Source organism: Mercenaria mercenaria, unplaced genomic scaffold (genome assembly GCF_021730395.1).
Source record: "Mercenaria mercenaria strain notata unplaced genomic scaffold, MADL_Memer_1 contig_2814, whole genome shotgun sequence".
Classification (NCBI taxonomy): Eukaryota; Metazoa; Mollusca; class Bivalvia; order Venerida; family Veneridae; genus Mercenaria; species Mercenaria mercenaria.
In genome coordinates, this window is record NW_026460896.1 from 34,530 (window position 1) to 49,818 (window position 15,289).

The 15,289-nt window shown below is 36.2% G+C and overlaps 1 protein-coding gene across 1 annotated transcript; it reads right to left on the reverse strand.

Annotated features, from left to right (window-relative positions):
* Positions 1-7,629: 7,629 nt before the first annotated feature.
* Positions 7,630-10,150, reverse strand: LOC128552454 (uncharacterized). Its single transcript, XM_053533494.1, has 3 exons — positions 10,013-10,150; positions 9,384-9,516; positions 7,630-8,258 (listed from the first exon to the last, which is right to left on the reverse strand). The coding sequence occupies exons 1-3, from the start codon at positions 10,121-10,123 to the stop codon at positions 8,122-8,124; spliced, it is 381 nt and encodes a 126-aa protein (XP_053389469.1). The 5' UTR covers positions 10,124-10,150; the 3' UTR covers positions 7,630-8,121.
* Between the last annotated feature and the right edge of the window lie 5,139 nt (positions 10,151-15,289).

Genomic DNA, 15,289 nt, shown 5'->3' on the forward strand with positions numbered 1-15,289 from the left:
AAACGGGCACCTTGAAGGGCAACTTGGCGGCACTTCAAACGGGGCATGGCGCTGCGCCATGTTAAAAATGCCTGCAGGAAACACTACGTAGTCAGACTGGCACAGTCGACAGCTAATTTGCTTTATCCTCTTTAAATTCGGGACTCAGTTAGCTTTAATATTTACTTAATTAATCATTGTTGGGGTAGCTATGCGTAAGAGAGTCGACATGTGCCGCCTATGCACTTGATCGCTCGAGATATTTAGTGACGTCATATATTGTATGTCATAATTGGAATTTAGCGTTTGAAAAGTTATTGTGTCATGGCGAGCTTGTTAAATGTGTAGAAGGTTATATTCTAAGGAGGCTGAAGAAGTTGACGTCTTTGTATCGTACAGGTTCTTCCTGGATTATGCATTTGGAAAATACTGTGATTAAAGATATTGTTTCAAATGCATAGTTCAGTTATTTGCCTGAAATTCTTCGAAAGACTGCCGCAGATTGACTGGATCAATTTTCGGATGATGGATTTTTCAGTGTAAAACTTTTGACTTTGAAAATTGTGCATTGAACTGGACATCATTGGAAGGATTTAAGGATAAATGGAATAATGATTAAAGGAATTTATAACTGAATACATTACTTAATGGCCAGATTCTTTCCTGCAAAGTAAGCTCTTTTTCTATTTTTCATTTTTACACTTTTCAAAATTTCGTTTGTATACTAGATCTAAATTGTAAATTCTATTTCAAACCCATTCTGTTTCTTACGGGAGGAAAAATAGCTAAGTGTAAAAAACAAGTGTGAAACGTCCCCACGGAATAACACGTGAAATTTCCCGAAAATCTCCAAAATAGAGGATATTTGGCAATGGCGACCAGAAATAAACAACAGCGAATTTCCATAGAGAAACTGAAATTTAGTCGCAAGGGAAAACCAGATGACTGTTTCAAAAATCCTTGAAATTCTCGAGGGTGACTTTTTTTTTATTCACAAAAACATGTTTTATGTTTTTTATTCACAAAAACATGTTTTATGTTCTTTGATCCCGTTTCATTTCTTCATATCAGCCCAAAGTTGAGGTCCAAAATTAGGTGGGACAGACTATAGTATTGTTGAGCAACTTACGTTCTATAAATAGTTCAACTAATTGTACGGAAGTCGCGATATTGTGATAATTTTGGCCTAGATCAATATCTTTCTTCCATGTAGAAAAGAGAGGGATTCTGCCCTTTCATGTTCTGCTGCTGTCAAATTATTTGGACTAAAGAGCCCAGCTTAGTATATGGACGAAGAAGAAGAAGAGGAGGAATAATCTGCATTAGAAGATTACGCCATTTTTATAGTGGTTACTTACATGTCATCGCTTTTCAAAACGACCTCTAAGAATACAAACAAAATCCAAATCTTTATTGCAAATGGCGTATCACCAACAAAGGGGCGAAACTCCTTACTGTACACTAAGTCTGTCCCACCAGATGTTGGTCCTTGATATGTCGGCACACGAAATCGAGTGAAAATATACGTTATATCGGTATATATTCATTTAGAGACCTGTTTGACTACAGTAAATTCAGTGCTTAATACTACATATACAGTAGCGCCCTTACAGGGGAGGCCTTCTGTATGGCTACAGAAAATGGAGTGTAATGGTATATACTACAAACATCCCCGCCCAGATCTGTATGGCCACATTGAAAAGTCCATAAAGCTACCTTGTTTACAAATCTCCTCTTGATGCTGAACCTTCCTACGAAATATGGCTAAATTTCAACTAGTGGATGCTGAGAAATACCCCAGACAAGAATTGTACTACATGTATACTATTGTTGAATAATCAAAGGGCTATAACTATATAAAATTGCACAATCAGATATGAAGATCATATCCACATCTCCTCTTAAGATTGAAACTTCCATTGAAGATTCACCAGATTCCAACAGGTGTTTGCTGAGGATATAGTATATTAGTATATTGTGCTAGTATATTACTGTTAAATAATGAAAGGGCAATAACTCAGTGAAAAATTCATCCAACCTGAACCTAAAGTTAACATCCTCTTGATACTGAAACTTTCTATAAAGATTTGTTAAATTCCAACCAGCAGTTGAAGAGATATACTCCTAACAAGAACTGTACTATAGTTAAGGTGTCACCCCGGTATAGAAGTACTTCCGGGTCGTTGTATCCTAGAAAGTAGTTCTTTGAAATTTTGAAGTTCCCAATTTAACGCTATCCCTACTTTGACATGTTATATTCCAAATGTGTTTATTGATACTGTGTACATTTTTTGTCATTTCTGATGTCTTTAACAGTTGTTTTATGTGTGTTTTTCAGGATTACATTTCTGTGCGGAAGGATTAAAAAACTACACCAGACTGGTGGCCATGACAGATGTCAGTGGGAAATTTAAACATGGACTAGATACTCTGATGTGTAGCAAAAAAGTTCATCGTTGATGGTGGTGTTTTCCTGTGATATATTGACTGGGATAGTATTACTCTTCAGAAATACAGAGCTGTCAATGCTGCAATTTTGTTGTGAAATTCACAATCCATGTCCAAAAGTGCTTGTTTTACTATACAGCAAAGAAGGAGAAATTGTACCGGGCCGACACCTTAACTATTGTGGAATAATTAAAGGGCGATAATTCGAAAAATCATGAAGATAATAACAGTACGCATCTCCTCTTGATAGTGAAGCTTCCTAACAATTTCCACTAAATTCCTTCCAGTGGCTGCTGAGAAATACTCAAAACAAGAATTGTGCTATAGTATACTATTGCTGATTAATTAAAGGACAATAACTCGAAACATTATCAGACTGGAACACAAATAAAATAAGTTTATGCACTTGTCCTCTTGATAGCAAAGCTTCCTATGAAGAGCGACTAAATTCCAAATTGTGCTTGCTGAGAAAACTCTCAACAATAATTATACTACTGTATGCACTGTTATATAGTCAAAGGGCTATAACTCCGTGAAAAATCATCTGACCGGAACAACAAGTCTGTGAAGTTTCGCTACAGATTACAATCATCAGTGGGTACTCTGGACAAGAAAGAATACGGGACAGACGGCCGTAGTAACGGTCTTTTAGTGGTGTATAACCTTCCGTATGGAATCTTTCGTATGGAAAAAGAGTGTTTCCCCGTCATTTGGGGTTTTGCTCACAGTTCGCGATGTCTGTTATATTTATTGATGAGAGAAATGGGAAATTAAAACAAACTTTGTCCAAAACTTGTAAGGAAGGCCCTGAATTAACATTTTACTTCAAATAAAGCAGTTATTTCTGTTTCAGGTTTTCAGTTTTTTTTTCTGAAAATGTGTTTTGTACTTACACGTTAGCGTTGACATAAAATAAATACATGTCGCAAGTCAAGTGCGTATTATTGCTTCAGCCATATATATCACAATAGAGGTGGGGACAACAGAGATGCATGCAACCCATTTAATCTAACTCATTTTCATTATGGGTTACTGTTGTTTACAATCCTATCAAATGTTCAGATGATAACAGTTTCTTAAAAGGTTGTTTTTCAATAGTGTGAATAAGTCATGTTTGTTTACTGACTGGTGCTTTCTGGTACCTATGTGCTCATTATTTTTATTCCTAAATGCAGTTAATGATTTAAAATATGCATATTTCAATTTAAGACAACAGCCTATTTAAGGGACTAGGTTAAACAAGTTAATAATTGCCTTTATTCTTAAAAATAACATAATATCTATTTTATCAGTTCCATCCTCGCGTCTTTATTTCTCATGCTCGGCCGTTCAGTGAAATCCAAAGTAAAGTGGCGGCATGTTAAAACATTTTTTTGTGCTTTTGATAGGCATGGTAGATCTATAGACAATTTTTGATGGTATAAACACACGTGATTTTTTTTCTTGCAAAAAAAGTACGTACATGTATACGAAACATTTACTTCTATTACAAACAGAGGCAGTACATAGCTATATTGAAAATTCTACCAAAAACACACTGAATGCAAAATAAATAAATAGATAAATAAATAATAACAACAGTGTTTCCATTAAAAATGATTTGAAGCAATTCAAACTTTGTATAGATATTCAGTAAAAAAAATTCTTAGTTGCAAGAACTCTACCGTACTGTGTATAACTAGCTTATTAAATACATCTTCCCATTTCATTACAAAAATATACTATGGCAAAAATGATGGTATCAGTTGCCACAACTTGTAACTAATGCAACATATACACAGAATATCACTGCGGTCATGTACATATGCCGTGATATTTTTTATGGCAGAATAAGACCGGACATTATTTCATCAGGGACGAGAATCTAAGTGGATCTACAGACATTCCGAAAGCCAGCTGGATTGCTTTCTAACATATGAAAGAATTCTACACACTTAAGGATGTTTCGTGCCACTGGCATTTAAGGGAAAGTCATTCAAAGTAAGCAGCCTCAACCACATGACTGAGAAGCCACCTTAACAGCAGCCAATTGAAATACGCTCCAAAAACTGTTAAAATTCTAATCTAAAGACATGTAAATCTCGCTGTCCCTTTATTTATAAGACATCCTTAATGTAACTACACGTGCCATTTGAAATATTTGATGAAATTTCAATAATCTTCAAAACTTAAGTTTGAATTAATCTGTACATGTGATAAATGTTTATATTTTTCAAATAGTTAAATTTTTATGAGATAGATTTACAGCTATTTGAGAACATTTTGTATTATTCTTGGGTTTTCTGTGTAACATTTATTTGTCCAACTGTATTAGGTGAGTCATTGTAAACATGAACTGAATGTGAGCAGACGTATATCCTTTGATGATCTTTGATAGTCCTCAATAATGTCATGTATTCTAACTAACAATCATCTGCACTTTATAGATAAGTCAAAATTTCAAATTTATAAATATAACGCACCATCCGTAACCGGTAACGTGAAGGTTGTTTGTATTGTCAGTGATAGAAAAATCCCTTTTTACACATTTTCTTTAAAATGTATCGATATATATTATAATGGAAACTTCTTTTTTTCTCAGATTTAGGTCTGGGCTCAAACTTAAAGCAAACTGAACCATTCCCGCCTTTGAAGTAAAACTTTATCCACGTAGATCTAGTTAAACTGGCTGGGCGACAGCTAATTTACTTTACCCTCTAAAAGTTACAAGAATTTAACCAGGTTAAATTATTTTGCAAACTCTTCGAATTGGGCCGTTGAATGCGATTTCCTCATCAATTCTAATAAATATCTAATTTAAACAGCTGAATAGTTCTTCATTTCACAAATTTGGCTACCAGGATTACTTATATAATATGCATAGGCATTTACACGTATGCTTGCACCAGAATATCCTAATGGAAAGTCAAAATAAAAAAATACAGATAAAAAACTAACACCACTACTCATGTTAATTGATTTCTGACCTCTGTGGTAGCCGCATCCCTCGCCGTGGAGGACATCAGGTAATAGGGAGTGGTGTTGAGGGTTGTCACAGGAATCGCACTACACGACATAAGCTGACCAAGTCTGTATCGTTACCTGTTTGTAGGTCACTCCCAGAAGTATGTTATGACAACTACGAAGTTAATCCACCATACAATTTTGACAGTGACTTCATTTTGTCAATTAACTATAAATAACCACGGTATATCCCAAAACGGGTGTATACTTATAATAGATAAAAATATGTCCCGAACTCCCTATCATATGAGAGACTGGTCCAGTGCATGTGTTTGTTACTTGTCACACGGGCGATGTAAATTTCTAAACCAGTGGTAGGCGATGTATATTTTATGTATTTTTGTAGCAAAAAATAAATTGTCTGAAAGACCAGATACGTTGATTTCTTTGATTTAGAAAAACTTTTTTTTTATATGTTGTTCTTGCTAGCTTTTTTAATTATCAATTATTCATTTTATTATGAAGTATACAAAATGTTAATGCAATATATGCCTGTCTCACCATCAGTCCATTTTATTTTAGAATAGATATTGTTTTCTCGTCTAAAGGCTCGTTATAGTTAAAAACGTGTTCAAAGCAATTTTAGCCATTTTATGTTAAGTGAAATGACGAACGTTTTTTACACAATTTATTCTGTACGCATAATTCGTGAAGCACTAGAAAATCAAAATAACTTTATAGTCAAATAAGACTAGAATGTGTCTGTAGGACACAGAGCGTGCCCCTACTGGTACATTTGGGGAATAAGGGGAAATAATTCAAATGTTTGCAGTCTTAATGGGGCATAGCCTCAACAAACATTTTCTAAAAAGGATTTATTATTCTAGGCCATATACTTTTTGAGCTATGAGCATCACAAACAAAAACTCCACTATTTTGGCCATTTCAAGGGCTGTAACTTTGTAATAAGTACTAAGATTCTCAAGAAGAATGCCAAATGCGCAAGGTCACATCATAATAAAGACTCAAGCAAGGTTTCATGAATTTACATCAAATACTTTTTGAGCTATGCACATAATTAGGTGAAAATGTTCATTTTTTTCTATTTCAGGGGCCATAACTCTGAAAAAAGGGTGCAGAGGCATACAGAAAATAGGAGGTTGGCAAGTTCATATCATGATAAAGACTCATGCAAGGTTTAATCAATTTATATGTAATACTTTTTGAGCTAGGTACGTCACAAAGTGAAAATGTGCATTTTATACTATTTCAGGGGCCATAACTCTCAACATATCCTGTTCTGGGCCGGCGAACATGCAAAGATGACTGGGAAACCAAATCTTGGTATCCCGAACATTTCTATTGCTTGGTGGGCAGTCAGACTTCTTCGTTAGAGAGGTTTCAGACATGCAATTGAAACTCTGGTCTTACTTTCATCTCCTTCAATAATATACATTAATTTAGGCGGAAATGACCTAGTATATGAAAATACTTGTGAATTAAGAGGAATGATTGAGACAGAGATAAACTACGTGAAGCATTCCCAAATACAACAATAGTTTGGGTAGATATGTTAGAAAGACAAAATTGGCAAGGGGTATTAGGCAGTAAAAGGCCAATTGAAAAGAAAACGCCTTAACCGCTGATAATCAACTGATAAGTATAATTTGAAAATAAAGACCGTTTCACAAAATACATCTATTGTCTGGCGAGAACTTACAAAGCACTGTATTTTCGGCGTGTGTTACTCTTAATATGTGGTTACTCTTACGTTGTTGTGTGGCTAGGGTTGAGTAGGTTTTGCCCATAGTACCTGGCGAAATCTAGTTTTGTATTGCATATTGCTTTGTATTGCATTATCAACCCTCCTGCATGCAACTTCTTGCTTTCCTTAACGCAGTGGTTTTGGTATGTAGTGACTCGTCATTCCCAGATACCTGGTCGTGCCTGGTAACTACCATACCGTGACTACTGGCACCGAAGTTGCCGTGCATTGCCATATTATGTTTAAGTTAGTCAGTATTGTTACATTGTTATGTCCGACAGTGCAAAGTTATGTTATGTTGAAATTAGCTGGTTTTGCTACCATGTTATGAGAGTGTAAATTATATGTGACAGTGCAGAGTTTCATTGTAATAGTTGGCAAATTTTAGCAAGATGTGCCTGGTCTCCTTCCAGTTATTTTATTCACATACTTGGTGAGATACCTTGTCAAGTACATCTTTGTTTTTGAGGGGCGAATAAATACCCAACCATGTATTCATTTAGTAAACCGTTTACTTGTTTGAGTTGTAACATTAAAATATTAACACTGCAATATAAAATCTTATCGTGTAGTAATTAAAAGGTATAAAGCAGGGTTTAGTTGTAATCTTTTCGAGTATTAAAATAAATTAATTTCTCACAATTACTATAGTGTTGGTAAGTTGATATTTGGTAAAAAAATAGCGTAATTGTCAAGTACACTTGATTAAATTCTGATATTGCACATATTGCCAAGTCTTGGAGGAAATAAATAAATAAATAGGGTCATTCATCCATGAATGATCACTTTCTTCACACTGATATCTCTGCAGACCATTAATTTTTTAAACTGGACACATTTCTGTCACACAAACCCAACAACACATATAGCTTATTTCAGGTATGTATTTTGGACATCAGAATCCTTTCATGAATCCCAATTTTCTCTGGCTGTCATGCCATACTGTGTACCATTGATTTATGACTTCATGATTTATCAGCTCATCACTACTTGACACTGAGGCGATGTATAGCCCAAACAGAGGGTTCAAATATGTTCATGGCCACACATTCTAATTGTAGAAATGGTAAACATTGTGTGGAAATCCTAGATGACCCAGTGTCAAACGTCTTCATACAAAACTCTGCAAAGTATGAATAAACTATACAGTCAGATTCTTGTCAACAAATGCAGTTTCAGTAGTTTTCTTTACAGAAGTTAAACAAACATGGGTATTGCTGTGGACTGGACTCATAACCCATGTAGTTACTGAACCTAGCTGAATCAAAACGGAAACAGTTTTGGAGTTCTCAATACTGTCTGGTAAATTTAAAGAAACTGCATACATGTGCATTTAATAGCTAACGATTACTGTTTTATTGCAATAAAAACAAGAGCTTGTCGAACACGAAATGCCCCCCTTAATGCATTCAGTAACTGCACATGGAATAGAAATTATATGCTCACTGTAAACAAAAGTTCTACTGTTCTGGTTCAATCTGACCTTGACCTTTAACCTACTGACCTAAAAATCAACAGGGGTCATCTGCTGGTCATGATCAACCTCCCCATTAAGTTCCGTGATCCTAGGCCCAAGTGTTCTCAAAGTATCATCCGGAAAGGGTTTAACTTTTACAGGTCAATGTGACCTTCACCTATGGCCAAATGACCTCAAAATCTGCAGGGGTCATCTACTGGTCATGACCAACCTCCCTATCAAGTTTCATGATTCAAGACCAAGCATTCTCAAGTCATTGTCTGGAAACAGTTTAAACGTTTTGGGTCATTGTAACCTTGACCTTTGACCTACTGACCTCAAAATCAATAGGGGTCATCTGCTGGTCATGATAAACTTCTCTATGGTCTTTCATGACCCTTGGTCTAAGCATTCTCAAGTTATCGTCTAGAAACTGTTTAACTGTTCCTGGCCAATGTGACCTTGAACTTAGACCTAATGACCTCAAAATCAATAGGGGTCATCTGCTGGTCATGACCAAACAATCTTGAGTTATCATCCGGAAATCAATTAACTGTTCCCAGTCACTGTGACCTTGACCTTTAACATACTGACCTCAAAATCAATAGGGGTCATCTGCTGGTCATGACCAACCTCCCTTTCAACTTTTATGATCCTAGGCCCAAGCCTTCTTGAGTTATCATCCGGAAACGGATTGGTCTACATTCCGACTGACAAACAGACCGACCGACCCACCGACATCTGCAAAACAATATACCCCTCCTTAATAATAATGAAATAGAAAACATTTACCATCATGGCCAATTTTATTGATGTCTAATGATGACCTTGTTCTCAATGTCATAAGCCAGGTCTGTTTTACAGCATGGTTGTCACACAGCATGTAGACAAACCTTTCTACTGATGTAGTTAGAGTAGGATTGAACTGAAAGAAAAAGTTGTATCTAAATATCAATAAAGCATATAAAACTGAAATGAACAAATGTTTAAGATATAGTAATGAACTTAAAAGATATTACCAGTATGGTTAAAATATACCGCAATCTAAGAATTCAACTCAGAAGAAGATATAATATTGATGCCAACATTATGGACATTATGTCATATATTGTGGGTAAAGATGATTATGGCACAACTGTCTTAAGTTTAAATCAAATCCATTAAATAGCAATTACAGAAAAGTTCTTATAAAACACTGTTGTTGACAAACAATGGTCGGACATCAAAAGATCCTAAAAGCTCACCATGAGCACTTACAAGTGTTAATGTAGCTAAAAAGTGTTAAGATTTTAAGAGAATTAATGAGATGTACAAAAGATAATGAGGTTGTTATGCCTGTCTATTTTAAATGAGTGGGAAGGACTATCTTGTCTAGATAAAAGTTTTACAAAATAAACTTTCTACTGGTAATTTGTAATTACCTGCTGTATAAACACTTCTCCAGTTTGGCTAACTTCTTCTTCTAGACATTTCCACTGGTCATGTGACATCTGGAGCAGGTTCTGTACACTACTTCCTCCTAGTGTTACCATAGCAACAGATGTGCTGTCATCAATTATTACACTAACAAATAAACAAACAATAAGAGATTAAACTTAAAATATTTATCAAACAGCCTTAACAGACATCATTTTATACATGTAGTCTATGCAAAAGAGTATTTATGCAGTGTATGCAACACTGACCTTTCTCAGACTTGCATAAACTTTTAAAGAAGAAATTTTTAAGCAGCAGCCTACAATAAACTGATCTGTTTGTTCATATATGGTGAAAGTGAACAACAGACTGTACCCGCCATAGCTCAAGGTAAAACTTTCAATTCTTCAGTTTTAGACTAAATGACCTTTGACACTTTCCTTGTGCTCATGAACTTTGACCTACTTTGACTATTTACTGTCTACAGGCAATAGTTCAATGAAGTTTCTTTAGTTATTGGGCAGAAACCATTTTCTGTCTCTAAATCAGACCTTCAACATACTTGTTCTCAAAACAATAGCTACCCTGTACTGTCCACAGGCAAATAATATTACGAACTTTGTCAATTACATGTATATGCTGAAGTATTCTTTAGTTATCAAGCTCAAACTGTCTGCAGCCTCTAGGTCACTGTGACCTTGACCTCTAATCTCTTAAACATTTGCTGACCACAGTCAATAATGCTATGAAGTTTCACCACTGCAGGTGCAAGCATAAGTTATTGATGATAAACCAACAGTTCACCAACAGACTGACTGTCAAACAGACAGACATGAGCAGATCATAATGCACTATATTAGAAAGGGAGCATAAAAATGTTATGATGAACCTGCCAAGTCACGTGAGGGGATCCAACATATGTATTCCCAAATGGGCACCGCTTAAATTCATATGTTGTGCTTCCGGTAGTACATATGTGGTAAAAATTTCGCAGAAAAACAGGTGAGGTTTTTATTTGTGATTGAATTTTGCGGAAATGACATTGTTTTGCCAAAAGATTGTGATGCAGTGCAACCGAGTATACATTAACTAACACGTAAGTGCATTTACCTTACCTGTATTTGTAGAAATGACAGAGAAAAACTTATCCTCCGTGAAGCGGTATGACTGAAAATTAGCAACATTTTTATCAAGAGATGGAAATATGTTGTAATTGCCCTGCGTTTGCTTAAATTTTGCCCTCGAAACCTTCCGTATGCAAAACCTCACCCAGAAAAAGAAAATTATGGTGATCACTTTGCTAGAAAAATGTTTTGGGGCGAAAAACCGAATGGGATACATATGTTATGCATGGGCTACATATGTGGTGCATTAGACATTTTAGAACTTCACAGATCTTGAGCTTAAATGGTACCTGGGTAAAGAAACGAACTGGAAATACTTGCCAAGCATATGTCACATTATTCCAAAATATATATACATGTATATTAAAGGGATAACATATTAGAAACGAGCACAGCTTTAAGCTTACATATGATGCTGTAGAACATTTTCACTAAGGAGTCAACGCATCTCTCCTAAATCCGAAGGCGTTTATGTGTTGCTTATGTGTGTTGACTTGTGAATGTCGGAAATATGCATGTATAGTTTGGTGTATAGCATATTAGCTGCCAATACGGTCTGCGTAATTATATGTTATTGAACCAAGTGTTCTTTTCGTGTTTGTTTTACCCGTTCATGTGCGCATCTCTATATATCTTCGGCGGTATTTTGCATCGTTAACTGTGGAAATTGTCTGTCTTTGAATCATGTACATGAACTGTGTTATAGAGCCAAATATCTGTGTTTCGGGCAACGGACTCGAAAATAAAATGTAATAAATACTTTACGGTCAGGGTGTTTCAGGAGGTATTTTGGTTTGCCCGATACAGAACTACTTGCCCAGCCTGTCCACTACATGTACATATGATATTGTGGACCTGGCACTTACTTGTGTAAAACTACGTTGTTACATGTATACCGCAACTCCACATTCTAGGCCTATCATAGATTGTGGAAATATAGGAGGGAGGATATACTGCAAGGTACTCGGTCATATAATCAGAACATAGCTGCGTCTGGTTGGTAACTTAATCAAATTAAGGGCCTAGCTAGGACATATTTCATGATTTAATGACCATGCTCAGTTATATTCACACAACTTTTGACCGAGTACCTTGCAGTATATCCTCTTTCCTATATTACCATAAACTATAAAGGTCTAGCTTGCGAAGTTACTGCGTAGTTCAACACAAGTAAGTGCCAGGTCCACAATATCTTATATATTGGAGCGGCCGGGCAAATAGTTCTGTATAGTTCAAATAGTTCACGTTTTTTCTCTGTCATTTCTAGAAATACAAGTGAGTTAAATGCATTACGTGTTAGTTAATGTATACTCGGTTGCACTGCATCGCGAGACATTGGCAAAACAATGTCATTTTCACAATATTCAATCACAAATAAAAATCTCACGTATTTATCTGCGAAATGTTTACCACATATGTACTACCAGAAGCACAACATATGACTTTAAGCAGTGCCCATTTGGGAATACATATGTTGGATCCCCTCCCGTGCAAGTACTTGGTCTATCATGTATTAGTAATCAATATCAGATCTTAGATAAAGCAACTGAACTTTCTGATTACATTTTTTACACTCACTCCTCCATATTTTCAATAAATACACAGCCTCAATAATTTTAATCTAGATTCTACTTCTGTCCTTTGCTGAATGTTCAAAGAATGCAACATTTTTACTAACTAGCAGGTTTTTGCAGTCTACTCCCCCATTCTTTTCCAACACCCCTGAAATAAAATTTTATATGCTATCTAGGTCCACTTGTTTCCTTATACTGTGAAATCATTTAATTTTGTGGGCATGAAATTTCGTGGTTTTGTTCAAAATGGGAATTTCGTGGGGATATGAATTCGTGGATTACAACTTTTGAACATAAAGTGAATAGGAATTTTACTTTTTCATTGGGATTAAATTTCGTGGATTGACTCAACCACAAAATCCACGAAAATTAGTCCCCCATGAAAATTAATGATTTCACAGTACCCCTGATAGAAAATATGGTAATATCTGTTTGGTCAAACATTGGTTTTCAAATACAAAATTTTAATGAAAATATTCTGGTAAATTTTGTTGGTCCAACATTTGTTTCCCAATACCCCTGAAATAAAATATGGTAACCTTTGTACTAGGTCAAAATATCTGATTCCCAACACTCCTAAAATTTAGCATTTTAACATCCAAAACATTGGATTCCCAACTCTCCTAAAATAAAGCATTTTAACATCCAAAACATTGGATTCCCAACACTCCTAAAATAAAGCATTTTAACATCCAAAACATTGGATTCCAAACGCTCCTAAAATAAAGCATTTTAACATCCAAAACATTTGATTCCCAACACTCCTAAAACAAGAGCTCGTCGAACACGAAATGCCCCCTTTGATGCATTCAGTAATTGCACCAGAACCATAAATTATTTGCTCACTGTAAACAAAAGTTCTACTGTTCTGGTTCAATGTGACACTGACCTTTGACCTATTGACCTTAAAATCAACAGGGGTCATCTCCTGGTCATGATCAACCTCCCTATAAAGTTTAGTGATCCTAGGTCCAAGCGTTCTCAAGGTATCGTCTGGAAGCGTTTAACTGTTCCGAAGCAATGTGACCTTGACCTTTAGCCTTCAAATCTCAAAATCTATAGGGGTCATCTACAGGTCATGACCAACCTCCCTATCAAGTTTCATGATCCTAGGCCCAAGCATTCTCAAGTTATTGTCTGGAAATGGTTTAAATGTTCCGGGTCACTGTAACCTTGACCTCTGACCTTCTGACCTTAAAATCAATAGGGGTCATCTGCTAGTCATGATGAACCTCACTATCATCTTTCATGACCCTTGGCCCAAGTGTTCTCAAGTTATCGTCCAGAAACTGTTTTAACTGTTCCTGGCTAATCTGACCTTGAACTTTGACCAAATAACCTCAAAATCAATAGGGGTCATCTGCTGGTCAAGATCAATCTCCCTATCAATTTTCCTGATCCTAGGCCCAAGCCTTCTTGAGTTATTGCCCAGAAACCTTTTTACTCTTCCTGGTCACTGTGACCTTGACCTTTGACCTACTGACCTCAAAATCAATAGGGGTCATCTTCTGGTCATGATCACCCTCCCTATCAACTTTCACGATCCTAGGCCCAAGCAATCTTGAGTTATCATCCGGAAACCGTTTAACTGGTCCGGGTCACTGTGACCTTGAACTTTGATATACTGACCTCAAAATCAATAGGGGTCATCTGCTGGTCATAATCAACCTCCCTTTCAACTTTCATGATCCTAGGCCCAAGCGTTCTTGATTTATCATCTGGAAACAGTTTAACTGTTCAGGGTCACTGTGACCTTGACCTTTGACATACAAATCTCAAAATCAATAGGGGTCATCTGCAGGTGATGATCAACCTTCCTATCAACTTTCATGACCCTAGGCCCAAACGTTTTTGAGTTATCATCCGGAAAAAGATTGGTCTACATACAGACTGACCGACAGACCGACCGACCGACATCTGCAAAACAATATACCCTTCCTTCTTCGAAGGGGGGCATAATAAAGCATTATCTGTATGTTCAGTATCTGTTTCCACAACACCCCTGAAATAAAACATGAAAACTTCTGTTTGGTCCAACATTCCCAACACCTCTGATTTTATCAATCAAAAAGCTTTTAAGTCAACTGCCGATGATATAATCCTGTCTGGTTCTCACCTTTCAGCTTCAGTACATAATATCTGGATGCTAGACAATGGAACAAGTCTACAGTAGATATTATTCAGTTGTGACAATTTTCTCTCCAGCCCATAGAACCTTACTCTGTTTCCTGGTATTAGACCTTTCTCACTGAGAATATTGCTGTCATTTAAATATACCTGTAATGATCAAATAACTCTTGTTTAAAGTTTATTCATTGCATCACTTAGTTAACAGATATTTCACAATTACTAAATGGAGCCTAAATGGCTGAGGGGGTAAGGTGAATGGTTTGAAATCACTTGCCATGATTCTTCTATCATGCTGGAAACGACTGATTCTGCCTCTGCGACCAGTGCATATCATGATCAACCTGCACATCCATGCAGTCCGATCATGGTCTACACTGGTCGCCATTCAGTCAGTCTCTTTTTGGTAAGCACCCACTTTAGCAGTTAATGGTTCTGTCCAAACTGAAAGGTGGAC